The sequence below is a fragment of the Maylandia zebra genome, linkage group LG23, assembly GCF_041146795.1.
Source record: "Maylandia zebra isolate NMK-2024a linkage group LG23, Mzebra_GT3a, whole genome shotgun sequence".
In the NCBI taxonomy this organism is placed as follows: Eukaryota; Metazoa; Chordata; class Actinopteri; order Cichliformes; family Cichlidae; genus Maylandia; species Maylandia zebra.
The window spans coordinates 6,344,721-6,368,371 of record NC_135188.1 but is presented as its reverse complement, the minus strand read 5'-3'; the positions used below and the strand labels follow the sequence as shown (position 1 = coordinate 6,368,371).

The window sequence follows — 23,651 nt, the reverse complement described above, 5'->3', positions numbered from 1 at the left end:
ATGGCTGCTTCATTCACCAAACGACAAACTATTTTTTAATAAACATATATATGTTTTAGGGCTGGATGGCTCATCTGCCACATCTGCCTTCAAAGGCTTTTTCCTTTAATATTTGTTAGTTTTTAAAAATGAATTTACAGTTTTTAAAAAAAATCTTATTTATCACCTAATGTTTTACTTTTTATTTTGATTAGTAATGATTATACGAACAAAGTGATTAATATAATTTGTATTAAATCCTCTTTCAACACACCAAGGTGGCTTAGAAAGATTCTGATTCTGGTAATTTGCAGTGATGAACAGTGTACGGCACATAAATGACAACATGCTAATAATGCTAATGCTAATAATAATAATAATAATAAAGAAAAGCTTAATTCAATGCAAAATAAGGTGCATACTGTTTTTTAGTAATTCAAACACAAATAACCACGCTGAGCAAGAAGTTAACGGATCCAAACAAGGGTTTCCTTTAATGATCATTTGTCTTGTAAAGAATATAATACAGGGACAGGACTGGAATTCATAAGAACATACATCAATAAATATGGATAAATACTTGTGGACCACATTCACACAGCTGTAGATGAGCCCAGCGTCAGCGATATTGTGTCTGTGCTCACAGTCGACACGAACACACACAGACTGAAGTGTTGTGCAGGGAACAGAGCCAAAGAAGTGATGTTTGTCAGTTTGGCAAACTATTACTTTGCTTCCATCTCTCCTGTTGACCGAGCGCCTCTTGTTTTTCTGTTGCAGCGGTATAAACCAGCAGCGTGTGAGCTGACGAGAGGAACAGAAAGCAGGCGATGGGTTTTTCATCCACAGAGGCTGTGTGAATATGGCCCAGAGAGGCTAAACAACAAACACACCCAGAGTTTAAATGGATTGTTCTAACAAAAAACTTTGAGTATTTATATCACAGAGGAGAAAAGGGAGCATTTTCACTGCTTCCTGCTTTGCGTTTGTCATAATCCCACTGTAACATATCTTCATTCATCCATCCATCCCAACCATTTTCTTTACAGTGATAAATTGTCTCAACTCAGCATCAGACAGAGCTGCGATGTTATACAAATACCAGCAGTGTGGTTTCCACTATGTTAGATAAGTGATGCAGCAGTCCTCAGGAGGGAGGCGAAAGTTTAAAAAAAAAATCCTCATGAGATAGTTATGAGATTGAGATAGGGAGTTATGAGAGTAGTAGTATGCATATGGGACAGGATACTACCTGGAGTGTCTTATGGACACATAGGAGTGGTATAAGCTACACCAGTCTGTTTTCCTGTCATTTAAAAAACGCTCAGCAGTCAGTCAATGCAATTGTACCGCCGATGCCATCGACGGACTTAATAAGAACCCAGGACAGACAGCCTAATCACGAAATCAATAGTCTGTCTGCGTGTGATTGAGGAAGGACAACAGCCTCTAATGCTCTTATCAGGCTGTCATGACTGATGAGTGTCCTGTTCAAATGCATCAGGTCCAGAGAACAGAAAGATGTTACAATACATGGGGGAAAGAAGTTCTTGGTTTCCTTCATCCCCACAAACATACGCTCTTTGTCATTGCAAACAGGCGGTAGACTTGACTTTGACCTCTGGCTGCTCCAGTCTGCAGGTCAGGGTGTCCTAGTCGTAGTCTCGCTAGTGTGTGAGTGCAGATGTGTGAATGCTTTATGTATGGAATAAGCACTTTATAAATGTGTGTTTGAATGGGTGAAAGCAGCCTGTTGCACAAAGCGCTTTAAGTGAAAATCGCTGCAATATGATTAATGGCTCTGATCATTCCTCAGAAAATTCATTTATAACACTAACAGGCATCACAGTACTATTAGGCATTTAACTGATCAATCCTCGAGGTATGTGCAAAGTGACTGATACTTTCCATTTACACTATGAGTTGCCCAATTTTACAGATGTTAAACTCTTAAACAGCTGTTTTTGTTTTCTCGACTATAACAGAACTACGATGGCGTTGGTTTTGTAGCGCTTGAAGCGCCTTGAAAAACTAAGCTTCAATGTCTTTTCCTCAGAAATATTTTTTCTATAATCAAGATAGCCTTGCCAGCAGTATCACTTTGCAAAAGGAAGCACGCATATATCTGTGACAAGAGGTTGTGCCCATGACACTGTGACAGGATGTAAACATTAATGATCCTTCAGCTGAATACTAATGCAGCTTCCTTTAATTTAGAGGTATAGTTTGGCAGACAAACTGATACAGGATGTGTTTCTTTTAAATAATTAACAGGTGGTGACTTCTGCAAAGAAAACACATTGCTGCCATGTTTTTCAAATGCATAGTTTGTCATTACAAGTTCCATTTAATTCTAGAGAGAGAAGGCAGCCATCTCTCAATTGCAGATAACTACAGAACTGGATAAGTCAGACCATATGCAATCTGAGAAGGATAGTGGAAAAACATGTATATTTGATAATGGGGTGAACTATGCCTTCAAGTCGTCATCCTAGAAAGATTTTCTCTTGTAACGTTGTTTTATTATCTGCAATTTCATGCTGGGATATTAGATTTTTTTTCCTCCACGTACACTGGAAATTACATTGGTGTTTATGAAGGCCGCTGCACCCGCCTCGGTCACACTCTTCCAACTAGGCACGTGCTTCATCAAAAACATGTACAACACATTTAACCGAGCTGCGCTCCCGCTGTCAACATTCAGACAGAGGGCAATCAGACAGTCACAGCTACAAGCACAAGAAGATGCCACTGCACTCCCATCAATCCAATTCTTATCTCATGTATGCGGAACTCAGTAAGTGGGTAACAATTACGATAGGTGGCTAAGCCTGAGAAGAGGCCTTCTGGCTGCGAAGACGTTCAGCGTTTTGCCCGCTGCTTTCCCCCCCGAGGTGTGGTGCTGAGCCAAGAGACAGCTGGCAGAGACCGCTGTTAACTCATTCATCTTCATAATTAACACTCACAATTATAAGAGTTTGTCGCTTTCTGTTTGCCTGCCCTTGGGGCTCTGACTAGAAAGCCCGACGAGGGAAGAGGAGAGGAGTGTGGGTGGAGGAGATTAAAAGGAGGAGTCAAAAGCAAAGAGAGACAGACACTGTTTGAAATTTCAAGAGGGAAAGTGTGGCTGTTTGAATTCATTGAAAGATTTTTTTTTCTCCTCTCTGCCGGTGAGAAAGGTTAACCACCTTTAAAAGACCAGCTCAGTCCCAGCGGATGTGCAAAAGCTAAATTGTTCATTACCCTCGGTCCAGAGGGCGAAGCTCTGCGTTAAATTCAAACTGATCTTTTATGTGCTGTCTATTATACTTCTGACTTATCTCTTTTTTTAAATAAAAAATGGAACATTATCAGTAGAAATTCCACACATATCAACCTATCAACTCATGTAGGATAGAAGATTTAAATATATTTTCTGCATCTTGTTTGGAAGGCCTAAAAATCTCTGCAGAGGCAATGAAAAATTGACAGACGTCAGACTCTCCTTAAAAACAAATGTCTAGTCTTATTAACCACTAGAAGCTGGCTTGTATTCATTTCCTTATCACTTTATCGCATTAAAATTTAGTCCTGTCACACAGCTCAACCTTTACGCAGCTGTAATTAAACCGTCCCTGTGTGTCAACTCTGATTTGAATTAGGTCTTCGGTCTGCCCTTTTATTCATCCGCTTTCTTTTATCAGTCTATTTTACAGGAAAGACAGAAAAAAAGAAGTTTGTGTCAGTCTGACATCGTCGAGTGACAGCTGTGACAGTTCTTTGGGCTTCCTGTCTGTCACTCTTTACTTTCCACTCGCTGTCCGTCAGCAAAACCTTCCCCTTGTCATGGCTGCTCTGGGGTTCTGCAGATAATGCAACTTGTTAATTAGGCATGCAGCAGATTAATTAAACTGATACAGGGATCTACGATCACTATTCTTCTCCATGTGGAGGAGCGTTGTCATTGCCAAGGTGAGGGGAGATAAACAAAGACGGGGGGGGATTTATGTGCGCAGGATAGATTTTCTTACCTCAAGTGACTTTATATAACCCGATCCTGGTTTAGTGTTTTCATAAGATGCGCGAGAGGCTGCTGAAAACCCTGAGTCTACGCTTTCTCCACTAAAAAACAAGTTAAACTGAATTTAGGTGTGCTTATTGTCCACTTCCCGACAAAGATGAAAGGTACTAAAGTGTATAGGTGGTGATGATAAAAGTATAACGAGATAGAGAAATGAGGGATAAAAGTGCTGGGGTGTAATCCCAGAAGCTCTAACCCCAAGTGCTGGCTTTAAAAAACAGCAATTTAACCTGGCAGTAAAGGGGAAGAAAAAGGGAGCAAAGTGCTTGTTCTATCCATTTCAATCCCCTCTTTAAAAGAGGAGACACGACAGGGGCGAGCTCAGGTGTGAACAGCTGCGAGACTCCAGAAATGGCAAGCCTTAATCTCTGCTGATCCTTTATATCGTCATCCACTGGGACCTCAGCCATTGTCGGCGTCTTCAGCCATAACGCACACATGCGGCATCCACACAGACAGACACGAGACGAGCAAGAGCTTGTTGTCTCCGTCTCCTCTGCATCATATTCATCCTCATACTCTGCACAAAGCTCTGATTCATGATGCAACAATCTCAGCTTGTTGTCGTGCTTGTTTCCCACTACTTGCTCAATTCTTCCTGCTTCAGAGGGCTGGTTAAGGCTGAAGACTACACTACAAAAATGTACATCTTCAGTCCTTTAATCTTTAAACCTTGTTCTGAATGTCAGTGTTATGACAACAGATCAAATTATGATTTCAGTGACAAACACAGACAAAAATCACTAATATTTTCAGAGCATCTGAGAGATTGAATCTTTGTAGCCCCTAACTTTACTTTTTGGTTCAGTCTCATCAGCACTCTTTCCACAAGCAGCAACTGGCTGTTTTCAGTAAAATAATAATAATTAAAAAAAAAAAAAACCTAATGAAATGATACAAATCTAGCAGGCAGCTAGCTAACTTTTAACTACTCACTGCTAATAATGCCCTACAAAGGCTGGATGTTTAAAAATTGAGACAAACAAATCCCGAGCCATGAAAAGGTTGTGGCACAGTGGTTACACTGTTGTCTCACTGCAATATGGCTCTTGATTTGAACCTCATGGTGAGCGTGGGTGTCTACGTGCAGTTTGGAAGTTCTCCCTGTGCCTCTGAGGATTTTCCAAACTGGTGTGGATGTGAGAGGGTGTGGTTGTCTGTGTCTCTGTGTTAGCCCTTTGATGGGACATGTGCTCGGAGTACCCTGGCTCTACCCATATAACACCTGGGATAAGCTTATTTCCAGTTTATCTCTGTCTTGTCAAACCAAAGTTACTTTGAAGATGGCAACTGAGTGCAAATGGTCACGGGCCAGATTTCAGTCTTCGAAACAACCGTTTTAAAGGCAGCGAGGTTGCAAGTTAATTGTAAACTGTCCCAATAATTTTGTTGTCCCTGTTTTTCCTAGTGTGACTGTAGCATAAGCTGGACAAACAGATAAAAAAAGTGGATGCTTTTAAAACATATGTTTTAAACTACCTGGGAGTGAAGATTTAAGTTTGTTTCTATAGCAACATTTTCCCCTGTATTAATGGCCAAATCAGCGTTTTACTTTTCTTGACCTGTTGTCCTGATGAAAGAAAGTCCTGTGTTTTTGTGATATATAAAAGTGTGATCTCACTGCCATGTTTGCTAATCATTTGCACGTCTACATAAAATTAATTGCAAAATTGAACAATAGGACAACATCACTCAGAGAGGGACTGAATAATACTTATGCACCTAGCTAATGCAGTCCTTGGTCTGACACACCCCAATATGAATGTACCCATACTTTTGTTGAATACACAATGCAGCAAAAACAGCAGTAAACCTTCAAAATAAAGGCGAAGCAGATACGTGAGAGGCTCTTCACCCTGCTGCATCACCTTGATTAATTCACAGCACACAATCCCACAGCAGCTCAAATTGTGAAAAAAGACAAAGCAAATGCGGGACTGCTGAGCTGAGTTGAGACAAGCTGACATCAAACGTTCAGATTCCCCCTCTACAATGACAGGTGTGGATGTATGACGCAGCAGGAGGTGTTTGATATTGTTCAACACTTCTGAAAAGTGACTGATGTGTGATGTGATGAAACTGCAATGGGAAGGGATGCGATTTCCATTTTCCTCTGGGGTCAAGCATCTGATCTAAAGTAATGGTCTTACACTGACAAGAAGATACAACGCTAACAATTAAAATAATTCAATTACAACTGCTTCTGAATGAAAGAAAATCAATTAAATCTGTTTCGGAACAACTCAGCGTCGCTTTAAGTCAAGTACAATGCCTTACAAAGAGCGAACCAAAAGCAGCAGAGTCAAGAAGTAAACACTGAGTATTTGTAAAAAATAACTATGTGTTCAACAGACAAAAGGCTCAAGTCAACAACACGTCTTCCTTGACTCGTCTGATTTTGATACAGCAAATTCAATGATGTAATCCCTATTTAGGAACTTCTCTCTGAAGAATGTTCAGTGTGGCTCTCAAAGATTTTTTTTTTTAAAAACAGGTCAGTGTAGCCCCATGTTTCAGGTCATCGTTGAGCTCGAGGGAAGAGTAAGTGGGTCAAGAAAGAAGGTAGGTAAGAGACAGCAAGGGTATGACCAGAACGTCGGACCGAGAAAGGAAAGTAAAAAGAGTACAAAGGGATTTATTATTGTCCTGTTGATGCAGTTGACTATGATACAGGCTGACTTGGAGAGCTAAGGGCAGGACAATGCAGTGCGGGACAAGGCCGGAGGGAGGCGGCTTGGTCAGAGAGTTTTGGGCTGTTATTGTGAAGAACTGTTTGGGGAAATGGGGACGACAGGGAGACAGGCAAACTGCAGCTGGCAGCAGAGGAGAAAAAGGGGGGGGGGATGATGTTTTTTTTTGGTTCAGAAGCGGGCGTGGTTGTGACCCTGGCCTCCCTCTCTGCCGTGGTGGCCTCCCTCTCTGTGGCTGTGCCTCTTGTGCTTTCTGCGCTCTCTCCTGGTCTTGTGGTGGTGGCGCCGGTAACGGTGAGCTCGCCGGGCTGGAGGAACAACCAAAGTGGAAGAGAGAAGTATTAAAGGAGTAATTCAGTATGTAATGAGATGAAAGTGAAGGGTAGAAAAGTGATGCAAGCGGGAGATGAATCACTGGCAAGCATCAGAAGTTTTTGAAACCAGGTAAGATGCGAGAGAACGGATCAAAACGCAGGAAGGTCAAAATGTGCAGATGGTTTAACTGTTTCCACCACACTGAGGGAATCTGTTTTATCTCTCATTGAGTAGACTGGGTGCCTTTAGCAAGGGCACAATGAGCTAGCCACCCACTCACTGCCTCGGTATAAGCTTGTTCCTGGTGTGTACTGCCAAATTAGATTGCTCCGTCCCTTTCTGGGTTTGGCAACAAAGAAATGTCGTCTGCAATGAATGATAACAACATCATAACTCTGGGCCATAAAAACAACTCTGTCCAAAGATAAAGAGTCATAAGCAAAGGAATCTTTATCGCTTTGAACAGAAGTTACATTATTTCAGTATTTCATCATTACTGTCACACTGTGAGCAAAGTGAAGTGAAATACAAGGCTCAGTTTGTTGAATATTTCATATAGATCAACCGGCCTATGAGGAAGAGAAAATTATGGTGAAAAGTTATGACATCAAGTTGGTATATTCTGTCGCGGTTAGTGTGAGCAGTTTAAAAATTGATAAAAGTAAAGTTTATGTTATAAGATAAGGTATTCAGTGAAAGAAACTGATCTTCTGTGCTGTTTTAGAAATACCCGGCAGCAAGTGCAATATCACCACAATGTCATCACTATCACCATCTGTGCAGGATTATTTTGTGCAGATGTTTTACATGTGCAAAACAACAGTACTGTGGAAAAGTTTTGAGCCACTTGAGCCGTTTTAAAGTTGTAGCTGTAATTTTCAGCGCTTAATGAACGTCTACCAAAGATTTTCTTTAGATATTGACTGTATTTTCTTTAATTTTCAGTGTTGTCTTGTACTTGACCATTTTTAGAGGACTGCGCTTTTGTTTATCAAACCACTTAACACTGACCTATTAATCATTCAAGCAGAAAAAGACACTTAACTCGAGGGATGAATCGGTGATGTGTCTACACACAACACGCAACTTAACAAAGATCCAATTTTAAATGACAATTTCAGACACACTTTGTTACAAGCGGCATGTAACATGTCCCTACTTCTTTAGTTTAATCTACATAAAATTCCAAAAATAAAAATTCAAGTTTTGTTGGACCAAAAAAGTGACTTTCAAAGAGCTTTAGCTGGAAACCTGTCAGTATGTTCTTAAAAAGTTGAGGAAATTAAACAAGTGGAGTACAAAGAAAAACTCTCACGTCTAAAAATTGTGAAACAATAGTATATGAAGGCCAGGTCCTTAAGAAATAGGAAGAATCCAGCAAAGACCTGATACAGGACCTGAAAAATGCACCGTGCCGTTTAACTGATTCATCTACTGTTTACTGAAGCATCCAACATCCAAAAAGGAGCTTTAAATGTCCTTCAAGAATCCTGGAGAGTTATTACTATTTAAAGAAATTACAAGAAAGCTGGCTAATAGAGTTCAGGCTGTGTTGAGGAATAAAGGTGGTTACACCAAATATTGACTCAAACACATTAAAACTGCATAACCGCTATTTTTGCATCATATACTGCATTTCCTGTATTTGTTTGCAGATCTTTCAGTAAATCACTGGACCTTTCTTTCTTTCTTGCACGTGTGTTGATTTACATGAAGCTTCAACCTGTTAGAATTAGTTTTGAAAAAGTCTACAAAGGAAAAGTGGAAAAAAAACTACCTCGAGCACGAAACACTTCAAAGGACACCCTGCGACTTCTAAGCAAGCCCAAGGGACTAAAAACTGCAATTATCAATAATGAGAGCGGGGATGGAAAGCCCGAGAATACACAAAGTGACAGCAGCTCCTGGGGGCTGTTGATGTTTGGGGTTCAGTCTTTTTTGGTGTGCATGCTAAAAATATTAATAATGATTAAAAAAAACAAAACAGAAATGTGAAAATGACCTAAAAAATTCTGTAAGTCTTGCTGTTTACCAAGCAGCCATATTCTCTTTGTTAACACTCACATTTTATGCAGATGATTTTAGGTCGGTCCCATTTGCCGTTAGCACGACACTTAGCAGTGGGCACGTGCCGCTGCAGGAAGCCATCGGCGCACTGGTAACGCACTACTGAGTGGATGTCATAGTGGGTACGCTTCCGACCAATCAGGAAGGCATTATCCACAGTTGGAGGGGCCCCGCAAAGCACTATAGAGACAGAGAAATACAGAATATTAATGAGGTTAGTTATTTTTATCGTAATTACTTACAATTCTTGCTGTGTCATTAGTATTTATTAATCAAATAAGATTCTTAAAAGGTTCTTATCATTGTTTTCCTTGTTATTCTCTGACGTGATCAGCTCAAGTGATCCCTATGAGCAACAATCTCAGGCTTCAGAGTCCTCTGAATGTTCGGTTTCAGGCTATTTTTATTCCCTTGGCTCTGTATGACACCAGTGAGAAGAGATATCCTTAATACGTTCCTCTTAGGCACACAGCTCTGAGTGGGATCACAAAAACCCCCTACCTGCGATTCAATCCTTATTTTTAAGAGGAAGTTCAATCAAAAGAAAGTTGCGTCAAATGGAGGGAAAAGAAATGAAAACATTTTATTTTATTTGTTTATTCGGAACAGTGAAGCAGTAGAGACGAAGAACATGGAGCTGGAATTGACCATAATAAGTCGTCTTTAAACAGTAATGACTTGGATTGAACCTGGATTCACCCCATTAGTGTGCTTCACTTAAACAAATGGTTCCAAATGGTGTTTTAGATTTTAAGAACACATCCCACACACTATGACTATGACTATGACTTGGATAAAACATTTTTTGAAAACCGCTTCAATCTGTGGATTTAGCATCTGCAGGACAGGGTGTCTGTCCAAGTCTGTCAGCGAGTGAGTAGGTGGGATTCAAAGTAACACAGCATTTTAGACACATAAAAGAGAGGAGGCAGAATCAGAAAATTGTTTACTCAAGCTGAGACAGACAGAGAACTGACACTCTGGGCAGAGACTGACAGGATGGAAACAACTTCACCAATTTTTTTTAGCTCTCCCGTCGGGGTGTCAGTCTGCAGTGGTCGAGGCTGACTTCAGTTCTATCTTTCAATACAATGCAAAACAAAATAATGGAAAAACTATGGTTAGGTTTTAGTCATTAACTCCATCTGATCCATTATGTAAATTATTAAATTAACTAAATAAAATATAGACAGGCTGTAGTTTTAAACTTTTCCATTTACCACTGGGGGAACTTAATAATTTCTATGACAACTAATGAAAAATAAAGTTAAATATAACTACAGTACAGCACTATTTCGAACCCCCAACTGATATTACTGGTACTATCAGTCCCCACTATGTCAACCTGCCTTCGTCCCGGAGTTGAAACCCAGCTTGAGGTCCTTTCAGACAGGAAACTTAAAGTCAGCTTTGATGGCCCCTGACTTCATCCTTGGATGCCATTTGCACAGTTCAGCAACAAACCAGTCAGGAGAGGACTTAATCAGCAATCAGAAAAGGTTTACAGTCCTTAATTCCCTTGTCTGTGTCCTAATACCTCTTAAATTCTTAATAAGGGAAAGCAATGCCATTAACTCTGATGAAGGGTTTAACGTCACATTTACAGTTTAATAAACTGTGGATGGAAAGGGCAATAAGCACTTCCCCCTCACTTGAGACTATTACTGTCTTGACACAAATGAAAGGCTAAAAGGTAGCTTTTCATTAGCTGTCACCTATGTACGCTGTTGAAAGTTTTCTCACAGTGCAGACAAGCTAAGTGAGATTGCACTGAAGTAGGTATAAAATAAAACGTCAAAAAACTCAGAAAAGGGAAATGGAGCTGGAAAAGGTGGTTTTTATAGTAAAGAGTAGAGGGCTGCGAGTGAAAGGATGCTGGGTCTTAGAAAAGCCCATCAAAAAACCTATAAAAAACACCAAAAGTACCTGTTCAGTGTTTTAGGACGTGTGATTGGTAAAAGACTCATCTTTGCTTGCATGACAATGAATCATTTTAGAAACTTCTTCACAGTAAAGTCCATATTTGAAGCATTGTTTGTCATTGCAACATCTAAAATACACTTTGCTCAGTGTCTTCACTAAATATGGATAAATGTAACAACTGCCACCTGACTGGTTGGTCTGACGGCTCATACAACTACGTAACATTAATTCAAGGTTAGGATGAGTAAACTTTACTATCAAACGCAGGTTTCCTCCCAAATAATATCACTGCGGAAGCCTATTAATTATTAATTAGCCTATCAACATTACTCGTGGGTGTAAATAATTAAAAGCTGCAGTGATTTTGGCTCTTTAACTTTGCATTTCCATTAAAATAATGTCATGTTTTTGCTGTATTTTTGAAATGACAGATAAAACAGAATGAAAATTATTTACTTTTTAAATGATTCTTATTACAGATAAAACAGAACAGCTGTGAGATGAAGGGGAAAAAATCTTTTATGTAGAGACCGCTTTGCATCCCTTGAGTGCTGTTCGTGCAAGTATATCAAATTTAGCGGAGGCTACTTTGATTATAAATAGAACATAAAGAAGCCTAATAGTTTTAAAACAGTTCAAATAGAAATAAACTATAATATATCAAATAAACAGATCTCTGACCTGTGTTGATCATGTTTTTAACAGCATTTCCAATCAAAGCAAACAAATCTTTTCAATAAGCATTACATTCTCTATTTTCCCCTTATCAGCATGAATAAAACTATGTGTAAAATCACCATTATTCATACTCATATTTATCAATAAAAGAGCCGGATGTGGTCCAGAGCCACAGGTTCGAGATCCCTGTTCTAAGTCAACACTGGAAGTTAAGACGAAGTTACGCAGTATATCTGCATGCGTGTTGTGAAAATATCTATAGTTATTTTCTTTGCCGTTTTTCTTGTGTTGCAGGGGGGCAGTCACTGTGAGTCATGCGGAAAGCTGCAAACAGCTGCTGGGTTCCTCTAGTTGGTTCCTTTATGGCCTCAAAACATCCGCACACCTACTGGCAATCATGTGAAAACAAATCAGAGAGATGTGCAAATGTGTGTGTGTATTCTCTGCACAACACTATGGGAGTACGTCTCACACAGAGTTATGCTCAAACTCAGTTTTGTTTATTAAGAAAGTCTGTTTTTGTGAACACTGACAGCTGCTCAGATCAACTGAGATAATGGTTTTGTTTTGTTGTTCACTAAACAGAAATACACCACAGGTAACAAATCTCATCCAAAGTCCACTTAGATTTATAACCTGTGGCCTCGGAGAAGGCATTTGACTGCGTCCTTCAGGGTGTCCTGTGTATGTGTGTGTGTGTGACGGGGGGGGGCTTTTGGGAGTGTTAGGCCCAGTGGTACAGGCTATTCAATTCCTGTAGAACCAAAGTCCAGCCATAAGTGATGGCTGGACTTTACTAGGACTGCGCTTTGCCAATGATTATGTTTAGAATTTCTAGGCACACACAGCCAAGGAAGAATGTCAGGTTTGGTGGTTGCAGCATCTTCTCCTTGCTTTTTGCAGTCAGCCTCTGTTGGAAAAGGGTGACTGTTTTGGGTTGGGAAAGAGTTGTTGCCTCTAATGGAAAATTCAAATATCTTGGGATCTTCATGAGTAAGGGAAGTAGGTTGGAGATTGACTGATGCAATGTGTGCAATAATGTGGATGCAGTATCTGTCTGCTGTGGCAAAGACAAAGCTGAGCGTAAATGATTTTTTACCGGTCGATCTATGTGCCGATTCCTCCTCTCACCTATGGCTACAAGCTTTGGGAGTGACCTCGGATGCATCTTACTAGGATGCATCCTTAACCTCCTGGCGTCCACATATGTGGATATCACATTTTGGGTTGTCTAGACCAGTGGTCCCCAACCCCCGGGCCACGGACCGAGTCATTTGGTACCGGGCCGCGAGAGTTGAGGCTCAGGTGTGAAATGTATGGTTTTCAGGGTTTTTTATCGGTTTTAGCGTTATTTTGTTATCGTTTTTATCGTTAACTCGGTTTTCCTGGGTCTTTTCACGTGTGTTATGAATAAATCTTCTTTTTTTCGGTACCGGTACTAGTTTTATTTTGCTGTATTTATCCGCGACACCTTAAAGGCCGGTCCGTGAAAATATTGTCGGGCATAAACCGGTCCGTGGTGCAAAAAAGGTTGGGGACCGCTGGTCTAGACCAAAATACTAAATGTTGCTCTACAAGGGCCTGATATCCACTTACGAGGACATTATATTTCCACTGTTCTATCGAAATTTAAAACGAATGTCGTTAAATTCATCAGGTCCCAATCAGCCCAAATAGAATAGAATAGAGAAATTAAAAACGCATGCCATGAAAGAGTTCGGGTCTTAGGAGGTTAATTTCTCCTAAGTGAGATGTTTCGAGCACGCCCAACTCTGAGAGGTCAAATGCACTGCAAATTAAGAAAACATCAGGGAATAGAAAAAAGCTGCAAAAGCACACAAAAGAGAATAACAGTGTAATAAGGAAGCAGAGGGTTCCTTAGTGTTGTGTAGCTGCAGATAATGTGCGTTTTAATCGAGTCTGTGCATCCCAAACATACAGATATTAAGAAGCAAATAACACAAAACTGCAAGTAGGATTTTTTTTTCTCCATTTTGATTTAAATTAAAAGGAGACTATTTGAAAAAGTAGCTTATAGCTTTAAGCTGGTAAGCAGTCTGGCTTGGTCAGACAGCATTTCCTTGGAGGGCCGCTTGCAGGCCTTGACCTTCTGCTGTGTTCCTACAGGCATGTCCCTGTGGAGAATATGTGGGGAGCTTGGGGGAAGTTTGTGCTTGGTCAGGAAGGGTTGGCGAGGAGAGCGATCTTCTTCTTACCTTCTATTTTCTCTCTGAATGGCTAGACTCATCATCAGACCAAACAAACGAAACAAATATTATTACACTGGAAATATGTGCACTATTTTCCAGCAAAATTCATAAATATCGGTTCCTTTGAATTATTTGAAAGGCTTGTAGGTCTCACACTAAGGTGGAAGCTGGTAAAGCTTCTCTTGCAAATACAAAATAGAATTCAGAAATAGCAGGTTTGTGTGTATTACACAGTGGCTATATTACACCCCAGTGGACACATGAACTGCTGAAGGCACTGACATCAACCTATTATTTCCCAACGCGCTCACAGTGTCTGTATGTCATGCAAAATTAGATTTCCCCCCTCTGTAATAAGCCATAAAAAAACTGAATAATTTTATAATTCTTACATGTCTTGTTGTAGGTAAATTTCTTCTCATCCTTGCTAGAAGAGCTTAGAGGCAGATGACTGTGTGACATTCTTGTCACCGTAATCCAAATGTAAATGTTGAACTCAATCAGTTTTGCTTTTTTTCCATTTTTTCTTTATCCCTTACTTGGATAACGTTGATCCAGCAATCAAATATTACATCTGAATTTTGAAACAAGTTGAATCAATCCTACAAAGAGCATCACTTTTAGTAAAAAAGGCCAGAGCTATATAGATATAGATATATATATCCTTCTACAGAGGTGGCAAAAGTACAGACTTTCTTTCTAAGTAGTAAGGTAAATGTGTTAAAAATACTCAAGCAACTTCTTTACTCAAGTAAAAGTGGGAAAGTACAGGCTCTGAAATGGCCCCAAAGTAAGAAAGTAAAAAGTAGTCCTTGAAGGACAAAAAGGTAACTGAACGTTCCTCTATAAAAATGTACAAAATATTAGTACATGAGAAATACTATTCCAACCCAAATTCAAAAATAGAGTACAGTAAAATGAGTAGAGTCAAAGTACTAATACTGTACTGTCTTATGAGATGACTGCATCAGGTCTTTTTGCTTAAATAAAAGAAATCATCACCATCTGTACAACACGCCACCCTAACTGACCCCCCAAGCAGCTGATCAAGATGCCCGATTGGCTCGTGTGATGAGAAGACAATCAGATCACATGAGCTGGGGTAATTAGAAATGAGTCTCAGCATGGAGCTGAGAACTCCACTGATACGATCAGACAGTACATGGGGGTTACTTGAGTGAGTGAAAAAGAGGATGACAGGGAAGCAGGGAAAAGATGAAAAGATGCTGGTGATTGTAAGTGACTGATTAAGGTCAGAGGTGGGCTGTATGCCTGGGACTTGTGACAGTGAGCAGCAGAGGTGCTGCAACACCTTGCTCACAAGGGAAACAGCTCTCCTTTGATACACCAATATAGCAGCAGCCTGTTTTCTGTACGTGTCTCCACGATCAACTGGCTGATCCAACATCTGCTGATGCTATTTTCCAAAAACACGCATAAAGACTTGAAAAGAACAACTCAATCCAACTCCTGAGAAGACCGCAGACTCCCACGGTCATATATGAATACTCAAAGTTATAATACTCAACTCAATGATGGGAGGAAAGATGACAGGGGGGACAGTGAGACGAATGATTTGCACAAAATTAAAGTCACAGAGCATAAAAAAGGGCGGTTGGCAAACAGTGGTTGAGACATAAAACCTTTGAAGTAATAGTGCTCTTACGGAAATAAATGTTGTTTTCTACTACAGCAAAGCCAGCAGTTAAACCAAGAACAAAAATAAACTAAATCTAAGGTAAGAGAGGTAAGAGAGCCTTTGCATAGGCCTCAGAGTAAAGGACAATACAGAAAAAGACTGTTGAGTATGAGGATCAGTCAAAGACATGAAGTTTCAACCAAAAGCAATTAAATGTGACAAAGATGTTTTCTTTTGAAGTGCCACAACTTTGTAATTATCACTTTTGCACTTTTTCATTTATTCCTTAACATTTCAATCAGATACCAGCACATCATGTACCGGGGAAAGATTAACCAAAGAACTGTCTATCCATCAAAAAACACATATAATCAAGAGAAAAAGAAAGTACACGTTTCAATTCTGTGAGGAAATAATAGAACAATCTGGTCCTTACCAGCTATTGAATTGGTTCTACTAGCTGTTGAATCAGGAAGACTTTTCACACACTGGGTTTGCATTTAGTATTTGTAAGATAAATGATGACACTCTTCATAAGGCTACAAATATTAAATTCTCTATACCTGGTACAAATAAGCACAAATGGTTAGGTTAATTTGATATGATGACCATCAATGAGGTTTTCATGTTAGGTTTATCAGTTTAAAGTCAGCCTGTAGGAAGAGCAGGTGACAGGATCTAACAGAGGCAAGCAGGGAAAGAAAAAAAATTGGCCAGAGAATCCAGGTGTAAAACTCCAAAAGAAACGCAGGGACATGATAAAAAACGTGTTTCTAACAGAGAAGATCAGAATGCTTTAGATGTTGTAACAATGCAACTTAGAAGTAAATCAAGTGTGATAAAAAAGCAACAACAAGACATCTTTATGCTTTCTTAAAGCAAAGCGTAAGCATTGCCTCAGATTGAGAGGCAATTAACACCTGAAATAAAGAGCAAGCCAACATATCGATGATTTGCAAACATATAAGAAGTACTAGAGTTATAATTATTATTTATAATTTTTTTTTCAAATTCAGCCTCCAGTGTCTTCTTGTGCCCCAGTATTGCTCTAAACCAGCCTGGCTTACCTATTTATTAGGGGTGCAACGATACTCGTATCGATATTGAACCGTTCGATACAGTGCTTTCAGTTCGGTACGCATATGTATCGAACAATACAAATTTTATTTTTTATTTTATCAACTTTTCTTCTGACGAAGCTGTCTGTGTTGAGCGCTCAGTGGATCTGCGTTCGACTACTCCACCTAGGCTGCACTGTCGAGTGCAGATCCATTGAGCGCAGTGCAAGCTAGCAAGACAGAAGCTAAGCTCGTTGCAACATGGCAAATTGAACCTCCCCCACCCTCATTCAGAGCTGGCCTTTGGAACTATCTTGGTTTTCATGTGAAGCATGACCCTGATGGTAAGCGCGTCACAAAAGTAAAACAGTATGTCGGATGTGCCACGCAATGCTCAATCGGTGGGAACTAGTGCGTTAGTGCAGTTAGCTCGTTAACGTGTTGACGCCGCCCAGCCCCACGCACGGGGTGATCCGTGGTAACTCGTTAATAGAGATTTGCAGCCGACATCATCCTAGTGCAAAGACAAGTGGAAGCAGACAAAAACAACAAGCACGCATGCTACAAACTTTACCCGAGTCATTTAGACAGCCGTTAGCACATGATTCTCCTTATGGGGACCTGATATGTTTAATATGCTGCTGAGAATATAGCCCAGAAGAAGCCTATAGTATAGCTTTTATGTTGGAAAGAGCCATTTCTCTGTAATAAACTCTCTTTTCCAAAGATGAGTGATTTCTCGATCAGATAGATTTATTATTTTTATTATTTTGTTGTTTAAGCAACATTACATTTAAAAACTGTACTTTTGAGTTAAAATATATATTTATAATTTTAATAAATGACAAATTAAAAAGGCATGAACAATTTTTGTATCGAAAAAATATCGAACCGTGACACCAAAGTATCGAACTGAACTGTGAATTTTGTGTATGGTTGCACCCCCACTATTTATATGTCAAGCCACCCGCTCTTGATCATAAGTTTGACCTGTATGAAAAAATAAGCTCTAATATGCTCTCAGAGGAACACGTAGAAGCCTACACTTAGATGGGACAGCTGCAACAGGAGACATAAAGAAGAGGTAGCAGCGTATACAATGATAACTAAAACAGCACATGGGTAAAGAAAAAATCGAGTCAGGACATGAGCCGTGTGTGGAAAACTTGTTAAAGTTGATGCTGGAGGATGACAGGACATCAGAAAGAGAGGGCTTGTAAGACGCAAGCAGTGTGACTCTAAGGTATGCAGAGTGACTGAAGAGGCTTGGTCTTAATCTCTTGCACCGCACACAGTTGTGTGTAATGTAAAGCATGACACAGGATATTCAGAATCACCTGAAGGTACGTGCGCTGTCAGTCTCTGTGCTTTGATAGAGACGGTGTGCAGCATTTTCGAGCTGCTTTACATAAAAAAACACAGTCTCAAGAACTTTTCATCACCTTTCTATTTTGTGATTCTATTTTAAAGGCTGTACAGGATTTGAAACTAAAGAGCTGACAGCAAAGCGCGGTGAGCTGTACATCCTCATTCTGTCTCTGCCTTCTTCAGTCCGATCCCTTGCTGCCTCGCACTTCAGATCTGACATTTCTCACTCTTTGCAACCTCTTCCTCTTTCCAATTTACATCTTGCTGCTCTCTGCCTCCTCACCTCTTTTCTCAGTCATCTTTATCAACTGTTTCAGTTGCAGAAAACTCTCCTCTCCTCTTCTTCCCCCTGTGTTGTTCTCACCTGTTCCCTTCTTGCAGACGTAGGGCAGATTGTAGTTGCAGGGCACGTCATTCCATTTGCCATTCTCATGAGCAATCATCACCACACAGTCTTCTCCTCCAGCAAAGAAGTTGTCTGGCTGGTTTTCACGCCAGTTCTCATATTGCTGCACACATACACAAGCAGGCAAGGTTAAAGAAACAAACTTGAGCAAAAAGTGCTACTTTTTTTTACTACAGGCAGTGGAGAAAACATTTTGTTGGGAATCACGACTGCTGCTACAATGACCACATCAAAATTTGCTATGCAACTCCAGGAGCTTTAAGTACGCTGGAATCAGCTGACTACAAAACAAAACAAAAACAGCTGGATCCTCACCAGGTCCATCTTGTCAGTCCACTGAAAATCATCTTCTACTGTCCGATCATTCAGCCCAATCCAGGTGTTGTCATGGCTTAGACCTGAGTAAGAAATTGCAAACAAAAAATTAATGCAGAAAACAGTAGAGCACTACACACAGTATCCACACCTACAAATAAACAATAAAGACATATATGGGGCAATTCAATGTATTGCTTGACATCTATAGATAATTATTACAACATACTACAAAAAAATTGTTAGGAATGAATTGTTGTTCTATGGTTTACTGTATGAGTACATGATACGCACTCATTTCTCACAAAAAATCCTTTAAAAACATTTGTCATGAGGCTGTGACACATCACAAACCCTGATTCAGGTGGGAAACTGATCACTTTGTTGTGTGGAGCAACAAAACACCTAATCACCAGTGCTGAAAATCCAGCACCTAAAGAGGAGACTATTGCCAACTACTCGTCATATGACTTTATCTGCACTGGCCTCATTCTGAGGACATTACCTGGTGGAGAAAGTTTGTACCAAATAAGCTGGATCTTATATAGAGGCAGACTGTTCATTGGATAGTGTGAAAGTGTCTGCTGAGGTGATGAAGGGAAGCCATATGCTTTTGGTGTCGCAACACTCTTTCAAAAACAAAACAAACACACATCCCAAAAAACGTTCTAGGTTTGGTCCAGATGTTGCAAACGGGGAGCCAAAAGTGCCTTGGTCCGACAATACAAGTGGATAGCACAGAGGGTATTTTGTGCGGCCGCCGGTCCGAGTGTCAGGTGAACTTCAGGTAAGAAGTTATGACCTGCAGTCTATCTGGGTCAGATATAAACCGAGTTTAGGTGGAGTTTATTTTCGTTGTGCTAAATTGTTATAGTCAGTCACAATTACTCGCACTGCGTACTAGCTAGCATGACGGAGTTTCTATACAGCTGGGTGGGTGCTATGATGTTAATGATAGTGAACTTTATTTTATTCATAAGGTTAGTTAGTAGAGTTGCCAACTGTCCTGTAAAAAAAACCCTTCCTTGTAATCGGAAGGTTGCCGGTTTGAGCCCCGGCTTGGACAGTCTCGGTCATTGTGTCCTTGGGCAAGACACTTCACCCGTTGCCTACTGGTGGTGGTCAGTGTCCGGCAGCCTCGCCTCTGTCAGTGCGTGACAGAGGCGAGGCTATAATATAATACCCGGTGGGCCGGTCTCTAGTCAAAATGCCCAGGCCAATTTTTTGTCCCAGTCCAGCCCTGCCCTTGGTGTAAAACAGTGGAGGGCTTTGTAGTATAACTCAGGGTACTCTTATTCTTCTTAGTGCAGGTTTCACACATGAGCTCGACTCAAGCTTGACAGTCCTGGAGCTGGCTGACCTCAGATGAATGATGACCATTAATAGAGATATATTATTTCTGTCTACGGTATACGTGTGATGAGATTTTTGTTTGTGTGAAAGGATATTTCCCTAATGGTGTTTTGGGTTAATCTCATTTGTGTGTGTGTGGGTGTCTCTGTGCGCAGTAGGCCAGCCATGTGCATGTGCTTGCACATACTGTATGTAATGGAATTTCAATCATGGTGAATCTGATTAACATCATTACCAGGCCCATTAATCTTCCTAATGGCTGTGATCCTCTTATTGCAGGGGTGGAGACGTCCATTTTCGAGGCAATTAAACGCACTTTTTGGTAATGGTGAGCAAATAGGAGAAAGATCAGTTCTAGGTGGGTGGTACTGTCTTTTCTTGGCATCTGGTCGGGACAGACGGCTGATCCAGAATAGTTTGCTGCTGCTGATCAGGTCTTATTACAACACAAGTGGCTGTGGAGCTTGCCAGAGGGCAAAAACTTAAGAATAAAGAGATGAAGCTTTATGGAGCACCAAAGAAAAACTGAATGGATATTAGCATGGTAATGCTGACTGGCACTAATTAAACTGCTCTCTGTGGCCAAATATTTAAGTCCACAATGAACATGAGTTGAAGAGCCAAGGAGATGTATTTAGCTCTTCAACTGTTTGGCTTATTCAATTCAGGACAACAGGAAAGGACACCAAACACCATAATTACATACTAAAACAACCACAGCAACACATCTCGGGTTCTCTGTTCATATTACAAATATAGAGCATGATCATTAACTTCTCAGCTGACCACCTGCACATGTGGGTCTGACATGTGCACTGGATAATGGGATGGATTTACCTGTTACTACCACACACCAAATCTGGCCGTTGGTACTTCGTGGCTTGTGTAGCCACTAGGTAACAAAAGCTCAACCTCAATACACACATTCTCCATTACGACCTCAGCCTTGACAGTCTTCAGTGGACAAAACTGTGAATGTCTATTTTGGACGCTGAAGATTCTAACCCAAAAAGCTGTTGCTTGGCCTCTGGATTGTACACTGAGATACAGAGCTAATCAACAGGGATGATCCTTGACACAAAAGTCACTCCATTACACAAGATTATGTTTGCTGTCCCAGTAGGTTGATGTCTGTGGTAAAAACTCAGATCTATATACCCGATTAGTCAGAATAGACCTTGTTTAAGTGCTCTAAAAATAGCAGCTATGCAGGAAGCTAACTGGAGGTGCATGAGGAGATGACCTTGAATAGATAAGTGCCCATGAAAAGAGATGTATGATGATATTTTGGTGATGTCACACACCTTTTTTGTATGCCATTCATGTAACTTAATGCCCTCTACCACCTAAAATGCAAATCCTTATGTTAAAAGATATGGATCATACTCAAGTAGTCATAAACCTTTCCAAGGCATGTGCTTGTTTCACATACGTAAAACTCAGAAGTCCTAATAATTGTAATTAAATCAATTTTTTCCTATTAAGTTTCAGGTTATGGATTCATTTGCTTTGGTGAAGCTATCACAAAAGTTGAAAAAAATAACATTTGCAGAAAGAATATAGCACAATCAATATCACTTACTGTACAGACACTTATATCAGGGCCTGCAGGGTCAACTCACTGCAACAAATGGTGATATAGATTTATTTAGCTCGGACTTTGCTCCTTAAGGCTGTTTTAAACGGCAGCAAAATCAAGTCCTTTAAGGTCCGTCCACAGCTGAACTATAAAGATATTTAATACTGAGTTAGGGAAAACATAAAAGGGAAGGTCCGGTATCATCTCCAAGTATGATAATAAAGTACAAAAGTAGATACCACTCACTGGCCTCTAAAAGCTTTGTGCAGGAGGCAAAGGCAGCCATCCAAGTGACAGCAGGTTAGGCTATTATTACTAAATCAGTACTATCATTTAAACTGAGCAATGTCTTCTTTAAAAGTGACTGGTGATTACAAGTGTCACCAGATATTTCTGAAATATAGCGACGTGAAATAGAAAGCGTGAGGATGCCTATCTAAATCTTCAGATGTCCTCAACACTAAAACATAAGAATCTTCAGTTGAAAAATGGAAGCATATTATGTTGATGTTACCACAAGTGGACAAGTTTAAGTATCTCAGTGTCTTGTTCACAAATGTGGAAGGTGTAGAGTGGATGACTGACAGACGGACTGATGTGGCAGTGACTCAGAAATTGTTGATTGTGGTGAAGACAGAAAGCGAGCTATCGATTTATATTCCTACCTTCCTCTATGGCCGTGAGCTCTGGTTAGTGACCAAAAGAACAAGATCGCAGATACAAACAGTCGAAATGAGCTTTGGCCAAAGGGTGTCTGGGCTCAGCCTCAGAGATACGATGAAGAGCTTGGTTATTCGGAAGGAAATCAGCAGAGAGCTACGGCTCCTCTGCATTAGTTCAGTTGGTTTGGACCTCTGAATAGGATGTACTTCCTGGGCACCTCCTGGATGCTTCCTAGCTAAAATGCTTCCTGCATGTTCTACTATAAGGAGGCATATGGAGGATAAACTGAAGAAATTATATGTTTTGGCTGGCTTGGAAACACCTCACTGTCCCCTTGGAGGGGATGCCTAGGGAGAAGTAGGTCTTGGCATCTCTGTCCCTGTGACCCAGACTGTGGCAGAAAATGGATGGATGAATGGATGTGGGTATCATAAACAATCATAAACTAAGTGGACGGCTATGTTGCAAACAGAACTGCACATAGGCCTCAGCTCCTGACAATGAACACGGTAAACATGAGGCGGAAACACTAAGGAGGTGGCATCAGCATGGTGCTGCTGTTACTATGCTGTTGTGAGCATTTAGCTCCTAGAATGGCTGTGTCAAAGTTGCTAGAGTCTCATTAACTGAGGTTTCAACTTGGAGATTTTATGTCCACCTAACCTCGGGCATGCTCAAGTGAGCTGTCATCTAACAGCAAGACTTACTGGCCCTTGAATGTCCAAATTTGTCTTCCTAACTTTAGTTTTTCTGCAGAGTAACAACATCAGAAAGAGCTGCACTCTGTGCCAAATCTGCTATTGTCCTGTTTCTCCTTACTCACCTCTGATGAAGTTCTGCTCAGCCACACTGTGGATACTGGCCAGGTGGCCATTGTGCTCCCTGCAGTCTTTCTCAGCGTCCTCCCAGGTGTGTCTGCGTGTGAAATATCTGTAGCAGTGGCCATGAAACTTCCTCCAAGTGTGCTCGCAGCCTTCGGTGTCTGCGGGTATGTAGGAGGGTAGTGAAAGAGAAGGGGAAGATAATTGAAAAAGACAGTTATTAGTCAATTTAAATCCACAAGGGAAGACAAGTGAGATTTTTTTAATTGTTAAAACACCCACATGGTGCTGCAAGGGAAAGAGGTAGGACGATTTGGGCATTAAGAGAGGGAGACCATCATTAATTTAGTGTTTATGTTTGCATCCACACACAACATGTTCCTGTTCTGCAGCAAAAAACAAACAAACAAAAAACCCTACATGGTGTTGCTGTTAGTGCCCTCTGTGACACCCCTCTCTGCCTCCTTCCCTCCATTTCTGGCTCTGCTGGTGTCTTCTCCTCTTTGATTTGCCTCGGACTTTTCATC

At 40.6% G+C, this 23,651-nt stretch overlaps 1 protein-coding gene across 3 annotated transcripts in view; it reads right to left on the bottom strand.

Moving 5' to 3' along the window:
- Window positions 1-446: 446 nt before the first annotated feature.
- The window catches only part of ncanb (neurocan b), a 175,786-nt gene continuing 152,581 nt past the window's right edge, over window positions 447-23,651 (bottom strand). For all 3 annotated transcript variants that reach the window (XM_076880012.1, XM_076880011.1, XM_004554883.3), the window contains exons 12-16: window positions 23,127-23,285; window positions 18,709-18,791; window positions 18,352-18,496; window positions 9,109-9,291; window positions 447-7,037 (exon numbers count right to left, since the gene is read on the bottom strand). In XM_076880012.1, coding sequence (XP_076736127.1) covers window positions 6,901-7,037; window positions 9,109-9,291; window positions 18,352-18,496; window positions 18,709-18,791; window positions 23,127-23,285 — 707 coding nt within the window. In that variant the 3' untranslated portion in view covers window positions 447-6,900. The remainder of the gene's footprint in view (window positions 7,038-9,108; window positions 9,292-18,351; window positions 18,497-18,708; window positions 18,792-23,126; window positions 23,286-23,651) is intronic.